Source organism: Capricornis sumatraensis, chromosome 3, assembly GCF_032405125.1.
Source record: "Capricornis sumatraensis isolate serow.1 chromosome 3, serow.2, whole genome shotgun sequence".
NCBI lineage: Eukaryota > Metazoa > Chordata > Mammalia > Artiodactyla > Bovidae > Capricornis > Capricornis sumatraensis.
The window spans coordinates 171,890,078-171,906,265 of record NC_091071.1 but is presented as its reverse complement, the minus strand read 5'-3'; the positions used below and the strand labels follow the sequence as shown (position 1 = coordinate 171,906,265).

Genomic DNA, 16,188 nt, shown 5'->3' with positions numbered 1-16,188 from the left:
TTAAAATGCAAGAAAGATAAAATCTCATTTCCCCAGGCACTGTGTCCTGACTGTTCATGTCTTTGTTGGACATCAGCAAACTGTCAAATGACCTTAAAAAAGATAGGGAAAGAGTTAAGAGCCTCTTTTTCTCCCTCTCTGTCTCTCTTTAGCTTCTACTTCACTTTTTCACTTTTTCTTCATTTTTTCGACTGGTGAAGTTCTTCTGCATAGTGAGGGTCAGTTATGGGTTTACAGATGCAGCATAAGGGTAAATTATTATTTATTTCATTTAAATTTCTATCCCCAAATTTGTGTCTATGTGATATAGTTCTACTTTTTGCTCTTTCGTATTTGGCACGTTAATAGCCTTATTTTCAGTTCTGGCATTTGTAGAATACTTGGTAAACCATAATTTCATCTTTTAGGAAGTATCAGTGGGATGGAGAAATCTTTCTCCTGTGTGATCCTGCCTTACCCTGGCAGCCTCTGGACTGCAGCTGGCTGAGCTCACTTGGCCCATCAGCATCTTTACAAATTCATAAGACCCGTTACTAACTTGCCTAGAATGTGACGAGTTTTGTTTGTCCATCATTTAAAGATTTGTAAGCATTTCTGAAGCACTTGCATAGCAGGAGATTTTCCTGAACAGTTGTCTGGTGTGGCTTGCGCTCTCCTTAATTCATCTAACAGTTACTGTTTTTTAAAAAAATCCTTTAGGTGGATATGACATTTTCTTAACCATATTGTTTAGTGTCTCTTACGCCTGAGAATCAGTATGTTGGTTTCAGTCTCCATCCTTAATCTCTTCTGCTTTCAGTTAAGCTTATTGCCTTTGCTCTCTTACCCTTGGATGGTTCTTGTTTGCCATCACTCATGTAGTAAAGTGAAAGTAGCTCAGTTGTGTCTGATTCTTTGCAACCCCGTGGACTATACAGTCCGTGGAATTCTCCAGGCCAGAATACTGGAATGGGTTGCCTTGCCCTTCTCCAGGGGATCTTCCCAACCCAGGGATCCCCACATTGCAGGCGGATTCTTTACCAGTTGAGCCAGTAGGGAAGGCCCTCATTCATGTAGAGGCTGTTTTTATTCTTAAATAAATCTCAAACCTTAAAGAGTCTCTCTGGACCTTCCTTTTTGTGGGCAAAAGATACCTACTTTGTGGGCAAAGGATACCTACTCCACCAGGCCTAAATGGTTCATCAGCTTTGAACTTGCTGTTATCATCATCTTTTTAAGTCTTTCCTTATTATAGCCCTGAGAAGCAACTCTAATGCTGCTTCCTTCTTCTTCTATTTACTTCAGGCTTGTCAAAATATCATGCCTAAAGAAAGGTGATGTTTGCAGTGTATATAGCTCCTCAAAAGTGAAAATGTTTCTAGCTCACTGCCCTCTGCTGGAGACAGAAGACATCTGGTTCTGTCTTGCTCAGCTTGTGTGCGTTGTTCCAGGTCATGTTGCCTGATGGGAAGCTTGGTGGATTGGCAAAGTGGACAAACCTCAGCTCTCACCCCGTTCTGTGACCGACAAGTTGGCAACCTTGGGACTATGTTCTGTTTTTCAGTATTATATCTAAATAGCTTCAGTTTTCTTCTCTGGAAAATGGAGAAGAAGGCAGTATGGGTAAAAGTACTAGCTTAGCATCTGGCTCATCTAAGACTCCCAGTTAGTAATCATTTTAGGTCAGTTTTGAATTTATAAAAGTATAGAGAGAATGAGCAGACTGAGCCAAAAGCTGAAATCTGATTCTGTGAGCACAAGAAAAATATCGGTCTTGAAGTATGATTAAACCTATACTTGTTTGAATTCTTTTTCCTTTCTCTTCTTTTTTAAAAGGGGAGAATGCACCGAAACCTTACGGAATCGGATCAGAGAATTAGAAGCAGAGGGCAAGAAGCTCACAATGGACATGAAGGTTAAAGAAGACCAGATCAGAGAATTAGAGCTGAAAGTTCAGGTAAGGGAGAAACAGCCAACTTCATTGCACTTGAATTCCTCTCCTGTGTTAGATTTGTGCTCTGTGCTGCCATGAGGAGATGGTCCCTGCTAATACAAGCCAAACCCCATCGCATTTGAAAATCTCCACATGACCAGAAGAAGCTCTCATCTTGTCCAGCTCATTCAAGCTATATTTAATTTAACTGGATTCTAAGACAAGCCAGAAATATTGATCCCTGATATGTTTTATACCAGAATTTGGTTTACCAGAGATTCATTTCACTTTTTCAGGTTACAGGCCAAATTAGTGTGCTATGGAACTGATACATCTCTTCTTAGCCCTGACTCTGTATCAGTTGCCAGGGAATTGACCATTCTGGATGGCTCTGAGCCTCACAGATGGCCAGTCGAGGCATGGAGTGGAGGAAAACTGCCGGTTCTTTGGACAGTGCCAGTTTGGGGATTGTGTATACCTTGACAAAGTATTTGATGTTGGTCTTTAAAGGGACATTTAAAACTAATGTCTTAAGTTGTAAAGTTACACTAATTTGAGTTATAGGGGACTCGTGAAAAATCAGTGGCAGATAGAATAGATGACCCAGAGACAAAGCCTAAAGTGTGCAGAAATGGATGAAACAGCAAGGGTGAATCAGTGAGGGCTGTGGAAGAGCTAGACAACGGGAAAGAAGAAAATTAGACACTCACCTGATAGCACAGAAAAGGAAATGCCAAAGAAAGTCAAAATTTGCGTTTTGCTTTAAATCACAAAGTGGGGACTTCCCTGGTGGTCCAGAGGTTAAGAATCTGCCTGCCAATGCAGGGAACACAGGTTCGATCCCTGGTCCGGGAAGACCCCACATGTCTTGGGACAACTAATCCCTTGCACCACAGCTACTGATTCCATATGCCCTAGAGCCTGAACTCCAAGACAAGAGAAGACGCTGCAATAACAGAAGCCCATGCACAGCAGTGAAGACCCAGCACAGCCAAATAAATGAATAGTAAAAAAAATTGTTAAAAATAAATAAATAAATCACAAAGTGGGGAAAAAATTTTTTTAAATCACCTGGGGCAGATACAGATATTGCAACAAATGTTATAAATAAGGGATTAATATTCTCAATATGTAAATAGCTCATAAATATTGCTAAGAAAAGCTCAAATATACAGAAGATAGGCAAAGGATATGAATAAATAATTCACGGGAAAAATACAAATGACTGATAACAATGTAAGAATATGTCCTTATCTATCACCAAAGACAGATTAAAATTGGGTATCATTTATAGTCTGTGAAATTAGCAAACAATTTTTAAACAGTGATAACAGCCTGGGGTAAGGGTGCAATGAAATAGGCCTTATATGTTGCTGGTGGAAGGATAATGTTCTGGAAAGACCACGTATTTTCTAAAAATATTTTCCTCAGATTCCCAGTTTAAGGTAAATATTTTTAAATCTCACCGATGATTCATACACAAAGATGTACATCACAGTGGTATATATTAATAAATGCAAAAAAAATTGAAAATAATCATAATAGTGGAGATTTAATAAATTATGGTACATATATATTTAGGTCCATACCATTTCTGTCCTTTATTGTTCCCATCTTTGCATGAAATGTTCCCTTGTTGTCTCTAATTTTCTTGAAGAGATCGCTAGTCTTTCCCATTCTGTTGTTTTCCTCTATTTCTTTGCATTGGTCACTGAGGAAGTCTTTCTTATCTCTCCTTGCTGTTCTTTGAAAATCTGCATTCAGATGGGTATACCTTTCCTTTTCTCCTTTGCCTTTTGCTTTGCTTCGTTTCTCAGCCATTCGTAAGGCCTCCTCAGACAACCATTTTGCCTTTTTGCATTTCTTTTTCTTGGGGATGGTCTTGATCACTGCCTCCTATACAATGTCATGAAGCTCCATCCATAATTCTTAAGGCATTCCGTCTATCAAATGTAATACCTTGAATCTATTTGTCACTTCCACTGTATAATCGTTCAGTCTGAATTTTGCAATAAGGAGTTCATGATCTGAGCCACAGTAAGCTCCTGGTCTTGTTTCTGCTGACTGTATAGAGCGTCTCCATCTTTGCCTGCAAAGAGTATAATCAGTCTGATTTTGGTTTTGGCCATCTGGTGATGTCCATGTGCAGAGTCATCTCTTGCGTTGTTGAAAGAGGATGTTTGCTATGACCAGTGCATTCTCTTGGAAAAACTCTGTTAGTCTTTGCCCTGCTTCATTTTGTACTCCAAGGCCAAACTTCCCTGTTACTCCATGTATTTTGCGACTTCCTACTTTTGCATTCCAGTCACCTGTGATGAAAAGGACATCATTTCTTGGTGTTAGTTCTAGAAGGTCTTTTAGGTGTTCATAGAACCATTCAACTTCAGCTTCTTCAGCATTAGTGGTTGGGGCATAGACTTGGATTACTGTGATATTGAATGGTTTGCCTTGAAATGAACAGAGATCATTCTGTCATTTTTGAGACTGTACCTAAATACTGCATTTCAGACTCTTTTGTTGACTATGAGGGCTCCTCCATTTCTTCTAAAGAGTTCTTGCCCACAGTAGTAGATATAATGGTCATCTGAATTAAATTCACCCATTCTGGTCCATTGTAGTTCACTGATTCCTAAAAATGTCAATGTTCATTCTTGCCTCCTCTTTCACTACTTCCAACTTACCTTGATTCATAGACCTAACATTCCAGGTTCCCATGCAATATTGTTCTTTACAGCATCTGACTTTATATCACCAGTCACATCCACAACTGGACGTTGTTTTTGCTTTGGCTCCGTCTCTTCATTCTTTCTGGAATTATTTCTCTGCTCTTCTCCAGTAGCATATTGGGCACCTGGGGAGTTCATCTTTCAGTGTCGTATCTTTTTGCCTTCTCATACTGTTCATGGGGTTCTCAAGGCAAGAATATTGAAGTGGTTTGCCATTCCCTTCTCCAGTGGACCACCTTTCGTCAGAACTCCACCATGACCCGTTCATCTTGAGTGGCCCTACATGACATGGCTCATAGTTTCATTGAGTTAGACAAGGCTCTGGTCCATGTGGTCAGTTTGGTTAGTTTTCTGTGATTGTGGTTTCCATTCTGTCTGCCCTTTGATGGATAAGGATAAGAGGCTTATGGAAGCTTCCTGATGGGAGAGACTGACTGGTTGGGGTGGGGCGGAGGGGGTAGGGGTGGCAAAGCTGGGTCTTGTTCTGAAGGGTGGGACCATGCTCCGATCAGTTCAGTTGCTCAGTCGTGTCCGACTCTTTGCGACCCCATGAATCACAGCACGCCAGGCCTCCCTGTTCACCACCATCTCCCAGAGTTCACTCAGACTCATGTCCATCGAGTCCGTGATGCCATCCAGCCATCTCATCCTCGGTCGTCCCCTTCTCCTCCTGCCCCCAATCCCTCCCAGCATCAGAGTCTTTTCCATTGAGTCAACTCTTCGCATGAGGTGGCCAAAGCACTGGAGTTTCAGCTTTAGCATCATTCCTTCCAAAGAAATCCCAGAGTTGATCTCCTTCAGAATGGACTGGTTGGATCTCCTTGCCAACACCACAGTTCAAAAGCATCAATTCTTCAGCGCTCAGCCTTCTTCACAGTCCAACTCTCACATCCATACATGACCACAGGAAAAACCATAGCCTTGACTAGACGGACCTTAGTCGGCAAAGTAATGTCTCTGCTTTTGAATATGCTATCTAGGTTGGTCATAACTTTTCTTCCAAGGAGTAAGCGTCTTTTAATTTCATGGCTGCAGTCACCATCTGCAGTGATTTTGGAGCCCAAAAAATAAAGTCTGACACTGTTTCCACTGTTTTCCCATCTATTTCCCATGGGAGTGATGGGACTGGATGCCATGATCTTCGTTTTCTGAATGTTGAGCTTTAAGACAACTTTTTTGCTCTCCTCTTTCACTTTTATCAAGAGGCTTTTTAGTTCCTCTTCACTTTCTGCCATAAGGGTGGTGTCATCTGCATATCTGAGGTTATTGATATTTCTCCCGGCAATCTTGATTCCAGCTTGTGTTTCTTCCAGTCCAACGTTTCTCATGATGTACTCTGCATATAAGTTAAATAAGCAGGGTGACAATATACAGCCTTGATGCACTCCTTTTCCTATTTGGAACCAGTCTGTTGTTCCATGTTGAGTTCTAACCGTTGCTTCCTGACCTGCATACAGATTTCTCAAGAGGCAGGTCAGGTGGTCTGGTATTCCCATGTCTTTCAGAATTTTCCACAGTTTATTGTGATCCACACAGTCAAAGGCTTTGGCATAGTCAAGAAAGCAGAAATAGATGTTTTTCTGGAACTCTCTTGCTTTTTCCATGATCCAGCGAATGTTGGCAATTTGATCTCTGGTTCCTCTGCCTTTTCTGAAACCAGCTTGAACATCAGGCATTTCATGGTTCACATATTGCTGAAGCCTGGCTTGGAGAATTTTGAGCATTACTTTACTAGCATGTGAGATGAGTGCAATTGTGCGGTAGTTTGAACATTCTTTGGCATTGCTTTTCTTTGGGATTGCAATGAAAACTGACCTTTTCCAGTCCTGTGGCCACTGCTGAGTTTTCCAAATTTGCTGGCATATTGAGTGCAGCACTTTCACAGCATCATCTTTCAGAATTTGAAACAGCTCAACTGGAATTCCATCACCTCCACTAGCTTTGTTCGTAGTGATGCTTTCCAAGGCCCACCTGACTTCACTTTCCAAGATGTCTGGCTCTAGATTAGTGATCACATCATCATGATTATCTTGGTCGTGAAGATCTTTTTTGTACAGTTCTTCCGTGTATTCTTGCCACCTCTTCTTAATATCTTCTGCTTCTGTTAGGTCCATACCATTTCTGTCCTTTATCAAGCCCATCTTTGCATGAAATGTTCCCTTGGTATCTCTAATTTTCTTGAAGAGATCTCTAGTCTTTCTCATTCTGTTATTTTCCTCTATTTCTTTGCATTGATCGCTGAGGAAGGTTTTCTTATCTTTCCTTGCTATTCTTTGGAACTCTGCATTCAGATGCTTATCTTTCCTTTTCTCTTTTGCTTTTCGCCTCTCTTCTTTTCACATCTATTTGTAAGGCCTCCCCAGACAGCCATTTTGCTTTTTTGCATTTATTTTCCATGGGGATGGTCTTGATCCCTGTCTCCTGTACAGTGTCACAAACCTCATTCCATAGTTCATCAGGCACTCTATCAGATCTAGGCCCTTAAATCTATTTCTCACTTCCACTGTATAATCATAAGGGATTTGATTTAGGTCATACCTGAATGGTCTAGCGGTTTTCCCTACTTTCTTCAATTTAAGTCTGAATTTGGCAATAAGGAGTTCATGATCTGAGCCACAGTCACCTCCTGGTCTTGTTTTTGTTGACTGTATAGAGTTTCTCCATCTTTGGCTGCATAGAATATAATCAGTCTGATTTCTGTGTTGACCATCTGGTGATGTCCATGTGTAGAGTCTTCTCTTGTGTTCTTGGAAGAGGGTGTTTGCTATGACCAGTCCATTTTCTTGGCAAAACTCTATTAGTCTTTGCCCTGCTTCATTCCGCATTCCAAGGCCAAATTTGCCTGTTACCATGCTCAGTAAATCTTTAATCCAGTTTTTCTGTTGATGGAAGGGGCTGTGTTCCCTCCCTGTTGTTTGGTCTGAGGCCAAACTATGGTAGGGGTAATGGCGGCTTCCTTCGAAAGGACTTGTGCAGGCACTGTTGCATTCAGTGCCCTGACCCTGCAGCAGGCCACTGTCGACCCACACCTCCGCCAGAGACTCCTGGACACCCCCAGGCAAGTCTCAGTTGTTTGTGGATCACAGCAAACTGTGGGAAATTCTTAAAGAGATGGGAATACCAAATCACCGTACCTGTCTCCTGAGAAATCTATATGCAGATCAAGAAGCAGCAGTTAGAAGCAGACATTGAACAACGGACTGGTTCCAAATTGGGAAAGGAGTATGTCCGGGCTGTATATTGTCACATTTTGCAAAATGCCGGGCTGGGTAAAGCATAAGCTGGAATCAAGATTGCTGGGAGAAATATCAATAACCTCTGATATGCAGATGACACAACCCTTATGGCAGAAAGCATAGAGGAACTGAAGAGCCTTTTGCTTGAAAGAGGAAAATGAAAAAGCTGCCTTAAAACTCAACATTCGAAAAATGAAGATCATGGCATCTGGTCCCAACAGTTCATGGCAAATAGATGGGAAAACAATGGAAACCATGACAGCCTTTATTTTCTTGGGCTCCAAAATCACTGCAGGTGGTGGCTACAGCTGTGAAATTAAAAGATCCTTGCTCCTTGGAAGAAAAGCTATGACCAACCTAGATAGCATATTAAGAGGCAGAGACATTACTTTGCCAACAAAGGTCCGTCTAGTCAGAGCTATGGTTTTTCCAGTAATCATGTATGGATGTGAGAGTTGGACCATAAAGAAAGCTGAGAGCCAAAGAATTGATGCTTGTGAACTGTGGTGTTGGAGAAGGCTCTTGAGAGTCCCTTGGACTGCAAGGAGATCCAACCAGTCCATCCTAAAGGGAATCAGTCCTGAATATTCATTGGAAGGACTGATGCTGAAGCTGAAGCTCTAATACTTTGGCCACCTGATACGAAGAACTAACTCATTGGAAAAGACCATGATGCTAGGAAACATTGAAGACAGGAGAAGGGAATGACAGAGATGAGATGGTTGGATGGTATCACTGACTCAATGGACATGAGTTTGAGCAAGCTCCGGGAGTTGGTGATGGACAGGGAGGCCTGGTGTGCTGCAGTCCACAGGGTTGCAAAGAGTCAGACACGACCAAGTGGCTGAACTGAACCGATACATTTAGGAATATTATCTAGTCAATAAAAATTGTATTTTTAAAGAACTGTAGATCATATAAGTTTTTATAAAATTGTACATTTAGTGTGATTTCAATTATGGTAAAAGATACATAGGCTTAAAAAAGACTAGAAGAAGATATGTCAAACTTTTTGCAGCATTTGGGATTTTGGGTGACTTTTATTTTCTTCTTTGAACTGTTAAGTATTTTTTAATTCACTATAATAAGTTTCAGTTTCTCTTAAAATGAAAATATTAAAATATCAGTGTATATGTTTGTGGGTGTGTTCATCTGATGTTTTAAGTGGGTTTATTTTGGAATATACCCAATCAAAATAATTTAAGGTTTTTACAGTTTTTAGTTTTAAGTTAAGAGTATAGTTTTGGCTAATTTAACTAGAGCATTATAGCACCATTTGCAACTGGCAGCAGGGTCTTTGTGGTTCTGAGTTAGGATTTTAAGAAAGTGTTTTATGTGGAGACAGAGTCCACTGTTACCTCGAAATACCCCAACACAGTCACTGTTTCTGTATGTGCACATCACTGTATAAATACATTTTGCACTCCCTCTAAGGGGTAAGGTCTAAACCTATGAAGCAGCATGTTGTGTTCTAGGGGCCAGGTCGGTAATGGTGGGATTTTATTTGTGATTTCAGGCTAATTTGTAGACATCGATGCCAAAACTGTCTTGTAACATTGCTGCTTTGATGATATTGATAGGAGCTTCGGAAGTATAAGGAAAATGAGAAGGATACTGAGGTGTTAATGTCAGCCCTCTCGGCCATGCAAGATAAAACACAGCACCTGGAGAACAGCCTGAGTGCAGAGACAAGAATCAAGCTGGACCTGTTTTCCGCACTGGGGGACGCAAAGCGACAGCTCGAGATTGCCCAAGGTAGGCGAGCAGCAGGCCCAGGTCAGGGAGGCCTGGGGACACACAGAGCAGAGCTTCCTTAGAGCTCTAACCAAGGGCATTTGCGCTTGCAGTTCCAGTGGTTTGATAAGTGCCCATCATGAGCATCTGGGAATCATCACATTAATTCATTTTGCAGACGTATTTTGAGATGAGAACATGTCCAGCAGGGCACACAGGGAAAAGTATGAGTTTCTGTGCTCAAGGAGCTCAGAGTGTTGTAGAAGTATGTAGAGAACTGCAGGGTCACTAAAAGGTGCCAATGGAACAGGATGCATGGGCTCTCTGGGAACATCAGCGGATACTCAGCCGGTCTAGAGAGTTAGAGAGGGCCATTTCTCGGGAACTGATGTCTCACCTGGGTCTTGAGTGATGAGAAGGGGTTAGCCCAGTGAAGAAACGGTGTAGTGAGCGGAAAGGGAAGAGAGCCATCTAAAGGGAAGAAGCCGCTTGAGTGAGGCGCTGCTGGCTCTGTTTGACCGGAGCAAAGGTTGCAGATAAGGGCGTGGAAGGAGGAGGGTCTGGAGGGCAGGCTGTTCCTCAGCAGCTGTTACTGAAACTCGCTGTGTACCAAACACTGTGAGCATCCCAGAGGGGACCGATGGTAACGGGCAGACGTATAACATGGAGGGGTGCAGTGAACGAAGGAAACAGTGGCAAGGGAGCCTCTGCTGGGGTAGAGGGGGCGCTGCCAGTTTGACATGGGGGACGTGGAAGAGCCTTTGAGTAGGTAGCGTTTGAGCAGAGACTGGGAGGAGAGAGAGAGGGAGCAGGTAAGTGTCTACAGGGAACTTGCGTCATGGCCAGTGGGGCTGCAGCCTGAGTGACGGGGAGAGTTTTTAGGATCAAAAGTAGCAGGAGCCACATTCTGCCAAGTTTTGCCACCTATGGAAAGGACTTTATTCCAAATGCCATGGGAAGCTTTGGAAGGCTTCGGAATAGAGACCTGACATGACCTAATGAAAAGAAATTTAGATTTTGTTCCAGAAGTTGATAAGCCACAAATAGATGACTGAAGAAAAATTTTTTCAAGCAGTTGACTTAGTAGAAGGAAAAGAATATCTCAACAGGTATTTGCAGATCATTCACACTTGCTCTACGTGAACCATTTTACTAGAAGGTGAAAAGGAGACAAGATAAACAAGACATACTCTAGTTGAGGTTCCACTCAGGTAGTGGCACTCAGACTTTTTGGTCTTAGGGACCTCTTTACACTCTTGACACATTATTGACCAGGGGATTTTTGTAGGAACTAATGCCTGTGGTGTTACTGTCTCCAGTCAATAAAGTGTTAAAACTGAGTGTCCCAGGGAGGTGTATTTCAAGTGTGTTTCTACATTCAGTATGTTTTACTTTCATTTTCCATGTTGTTTCTGGAAGATTTCACTTAGTTTCATGAGGAAATGCACATGAAGAAGGCAGATAATGTCTTAGTACTAGGGCAAGGGTAGCGTGGATGCTATGAGAAGTGCCATACCAGGGAAAGCCACACATAAGGCCTGCCACCACACGGTAGAGGCAGGCGGCTTGAAAGGCCAGAGGAGGGGTCAAGGGAACTTCCTAAGGGAGGGGCTGTTGAATGGACTTTGAAGGGTGAATTCTTTTTTTTTTTCATACTTCAAATTTTATATCTTGTATTGGGATATAGCCAATTAATACCAGTAGTCATGTCTGGATGTGAGAGTTGGACTATAAAGAAAGCTGACCACCGAAGAATTGATGCTTTTGAACTGTGATGTTGGAGAAGACTCTTGAGAGTCCCTTGGACTGCAAGGAGATCCAACCAGTCCATCCTAAAGGAGATCAGTCCTAGGTGTTCATTGGAGGGACTGATGCTGAAGCTAAAACTCCAATACTTCGGCCACCTGATGCGAAGACCTGATGCATTTGAAGAGACCCTGATGCTGGGAAAGATTGGGGGCAGGAGGAGAAGGGGACAACAGAGGATGAGATGGTTGGATAGCTTCATCGACACAATGGACATGGGTTTGGGTGGACTCCAGGAGTTGGCAATGGACAGGGAGGCCTGGCATGCTGAGGTTCATGGGGTCACAGAGAGTCGGACACAACTGAGCAACTGAACTGAACTGAATGTTGTGGAAGTTTCAGGTGAACAGTGAAGGGACTCAGCCATACATATACATATATCCATTCTCCCCCAAACCCTCCTCCCATCCAGTCTGACACATAAAATTGAGTAGAGTTCCACGTGCTATACAATAGGGCCTCCTTGTTGGTTATCCATTTTGAATATAGCAGTAGGTACATGACCTTAAAGGGTGAATTCTGAAAGAAGAGAATGGCAGAGAAGACCATTGTTATCTGAGGGAACAGTGTAAGTGAAGGAAAGAAAGTGCTGAGAACGTCCAAGGGAGCAGTCCAGTGACCTCTAGCTGAGGGATGTGGAAGAAGAGAGTGGATTAGGGGGACTGTGAACGAAACAATACTAGAGGATGTAACTCCTGGATTTTCAGGAGGGAAGAGGGTGACATGTTCCAGCAGGGCTGCTAAAACCTTGGAAGAAGGGTGGGACAGATTTAAGGAATGAGAAGAAGAAGTGAGTTTGCTTTGGGATGCTTTGATCTGAAGTTGCCTCCCAGACACTGAGCTGAAGGTCTTCATCAGTCAGTCGGAATTTGGGGCCCCTTGGGGTTGTGGGGTCAGTGAAGCCATAGGAGAGGCTTGGGATGGCAGCGAAAGAGCAGGAAGAGAAGAGGGTTGAGAATCAGACTTAGGAATCTGCGGATTCAAGGAAAGACATTTGAAAAGAAGCTTCCTGGGAATCCTGCTTTAGAGCCAGACTTCTGAGCACACACTGTATTTTTCTGCCTGCCTGGCTCAGCTCCCTGAGAAGTGGCCACCCTCTCTCTGCCTCCTCCCGTTTGCTTGGATTTACAGACTCGAAAGAGGTTACCTCCTGGAGGGAAGCAGCACCTGGTCTCAGAGTAGCCAAGGGGAGCTTGGCTTCTCAACACGGATTATACTTCCTTGTTGGCCCGGAAATTCCTGTAAAACCACAGAGAAGCAGAGAGGTGTCTTTGCCAAAGCTCTGGGAATGTTTGTACATTACTGATTAAAGAAACCACACTTAAATCTGCATGGAAAAGAAGATACAGTGGCTCATATATCAGATGCCATTGGGTATTTTATCCATCTGAGGTTTTCTTTGCTCAAAGAGAAGGAGGGCATCTGATGCTCACTGGAAGCTGAGGGGACGTGAAGGAAGCCGGAGGGAGCAGTCCCTGTCTGCGGCTCTCTGCCTCTGCCTCCCCACTGCTTCTCTCTTCTGTCGTGCTCGGGGTATTCTAACAGGAACCCAACTTTGTAATTTAGATCAAGCCCCTGGTTGCCTTTCTCCTGCCTTCTCTATCATTTGATTCATCCTGGTTCCAAAATGGCTTTCATCTCTACTATATCATTTTTTAAAATCTGCCACCACACTCTCTTACATTTCGAATACATTACCATCTTCTGTAGGACTCAAAATGAGTGCAACTCAAATGCAACCTCTTACTTTTTTCAGCATTTAAATTTCAAAAGGGCTCCTCCTAAGTGTTCTTCCCCTAGTGGACCAAAAGCATGATGGAGATTGTGTGGGCTTTGGAACCAAGTAGTCCTGGGTTTAAATCCTGCTCAGCCATTGATAACTGAATGACTTTGGTAGGATGTATACCTTGCAGGGTCTCAGCTCTGCACTGAGCCAGGCACTAAGGTTTTGGCAAAGACGAAAAAGGGGGAACAGTCTTGGCCCTCACAGAGCTCGTGGGCCAGGGGAGAGATATGGGGCACTACTGCTGCTGCTGCTAAGTCGCTTCAGTCGTGTCCGACTCTGTGCGACCCCATAGACGGCAGCCCACCAGGCTCCCCCGTCCCTGGGATTCTCCAGGCAAGAACACTGGAGTGGGTTGCCATTTCCTTCTCCAGTGCATGAAAGTGAAAAGTGAAATGAAGGCACTTAGTCGTGTCCGACTCTTAGTGACCCCATGGACTGCAGCCCACCAGGCTCCTCCGTCCGTGGGATTTTCCAGGCAAGAGTACTGGAGTGGGGTGCCATTGCCTTCTCCGATGAGGCACTAGCCATCGCCCATTTCAACACTCATAGGAGACAGAATGCAGACTCTGGAGCCAGACTGCGTCGTGTTCAATCCCACATCAGTCACTCCACCTCTCCGTGGTCCAGTTTCCTCATCTATAAAATGGATGATGATGATAATTCCCACCTTAGAGGGTTGTTTTGATAAGTAAATGAATTTGTCTGTGCAAGCACTTAGAACAGTGTCTGGCACATATGTGTTAGCTATAGTGATTATTAGCATTATTACAAGGAAGAAAGTGACAGAAAGGGAAGTTATGGTGTGTTGAGAATCGAGGAGTTGGGGGCTGGGGCTAGGGTCTGATTTAGATGGAAGGAGCAGGGACAGCTTTGTGATACAGTAGAAACAGAAACCTCCGGAGTTAACAACACAGAGCACAGAAGGGAAGCGGCCATGCGGCAGGCGGGAGCTGGTTGCCTTGCTTGCCCTGACTCAGAGATGCTCCGTCCTCCCAGAGCAGTGTTTCAGCTCACGAGGCAGAGCCGTAAGTCAAGAGCAGCCCCCTCTTAGGCCACCCTGCTGCTGCCGAGCTCAGCACGTGGCTCCTGGTGCCCGAGCTCTGTGCTTCATCACACCTGCCTAGACACAGTTGCTTTCTACTCGCACACCACGGCCCATGGGCCACGTCTGGCCTGCCAGCTTTTCTTGTACCACTGGTGGGCTGCAAATAGTTTTTACATTTTACTATGGTCTTGAAAAAAAAAGACAAGAACAGTATGTGGCTCACAGTTTTTAAAATATTTACTGGCCCATTACAGGAAAAGTGTCTCCCCTTGCAAACCATCAAAGCTGGAGTTGAACCCACTTGGGATTGATGGGCCCAAAAGGCCACTGTGTTGGGTGAGCCCTTCCTTCTCACTAATGGTGGGTCTTTGATCTTCCAGGACAAATTCTTCAGAAAGACCAGGAAATCAAGGACCTAAAACAGAAGATAGCTGAAGTCATGGCCGTCATGCCCAGCATAGCATACAGCGCTGCCGCCAGCCCCCTGAGCCCCGTCTCCCCCCACTACTCTTCCAAATTCGTGGAGACCAGCCCCTCTGGACTCGACCCCAATGCCTCTGTTTACCAGCCCCTGAAGAAATGAAGGCCAACAGTGTGTTTTGTTCAGCCATTTGGTTATCAGAAGGCATCACAAAGGAGCGTCTCTGGCAGTCAAGATTAAAAAAAAAGTTGATATTGTATTTTGTGGGACTGTATATGTTGTCGTTTTTAAAAAGGGGGGGAAAGATAACATCCAAGTCTGATTAGAACTGCCCATCAGTTTTTCTTGTAAATTTTTAGAAGACCTCACAGAACTTTGCAGTTTATTTTTCTCGGCCAATACATTAAAACCATTCTTGGATTTCAAGTAGCCAATTTTGCCTTTTATGTATTCTTACAGTTTCCTCTTGAAGAAAAAGAAAAAAAAAAAGCAGTTTTTGCTTCTCAGCCCTTTAATTTTGTTTTGTTCTTAAATTAGCAAGCAAAACCTGCACATTGGGTTCACATGGGATGATAATGAAAAATTTTAGTTTTTAGTGTGAAAAGGTTCAGTAACCTAACACAGTTTTGATCCCATAGCTGCATTGAAGATATTACAGAAAACAAAAATTGATGACCCCTCCAAGGACCAAACAAATTCAAGGAGTATCATTTCAGCCGAGGGGAGAGACTCAGGTGATGAGACCAGCTGTGAGACTGTCACAGGGTTCGTGTCTCAAATGTGTATATTCCCATCGGTGTGTCCACTCCTGGAAACTAGCTGGCAGCAGTCTTGTTCACAGTGCCTTGGGAAAAGACATTCAAGAGGAAACTTGATTTTAAACGATTTCCCCCTTTACCATCATCTGTCTTCTCTCTCTATCAAGCTCACTACGGATCCTGCTGTGAAACTGGTGGGTAGCTGGGCTGTTTGTTACCGCCAAGCCACACCTTCTGTTTCCTTTCATAGAAAGCACCACAGTGTTCTGAACTGGTCTCCAGGCAGGCACCCTGGGAGGGGGAGCTGGGTGGTGGTTGTGTTCGAGAGACTGCAATGCCGGCTAATAAAAGCTGCAGTTCTAGGTTTGGCTTTTGTTTTAATTTCCTTTAGCTGTGCTTTCCAATCTCTGTCATCTTGTGTTTGACGATTTAAAAGAAACTTGACAATTCCTCAGCTCTTGTGCCAAGGAGGGTTTTATTTTTTTTTTAAAGAGTTTAAAACTCAAAATTCTGCACAAAGATTTCGATTTCAAATGTGTATTATACATTGGTAGAAAAGTGTTTGCACTGGCAACCTTTGGAAGTGTTTTAAGAATCAGGGTGGGGGTGGAGGGAGGGTCTGGGAGAGGGAGGGGCAAAGCAAAACTGTATTTGGAAACTAGGAAAATTCAGAAACCAAACAGATTGGCTTGGCTTCCTTGCCGTGGATTCTGGAAGGACATAGTTCTACAATTTCCTGTTAATTGGCATGTACGTCTCATTTA

General features: G+C 43.5%; 1 protein-coding gene across 2 annotated transcripts in view; it reads left to right on the top strand.

Annotated features, from left to right (window-relative positions):
* MACO1 (macoilin 1) overlaps positions 1–15,923 on the top strand; it is a 68,625-nt gene extending 52,702 nt beyond the window's left edge. For both annotated transcript variants that reach the window (XM_068967753.1, XM_068967752.1), the window contains 3 exons: positions 1,816–1,936; positions 9,455–9,629; positions 14,626–15,923. In XM_068967753.1, coding sequence (XP_068823854.1) covers positions 1,816–1,936; positions 9,455–9,629; positions 14,626–14,828 — 499 coding nt within the window. In that variant the 3' untranslated portion in view covers positions 14,829–15,923. The remainder of the gene's footprint in view (positions 1–1,815; positions 1,937–9,454; positions 9,630–14,625) is intronic.
* The last annotated feature ends 265 nt before the right edge of the window (positions 15,924–16,188 follow it).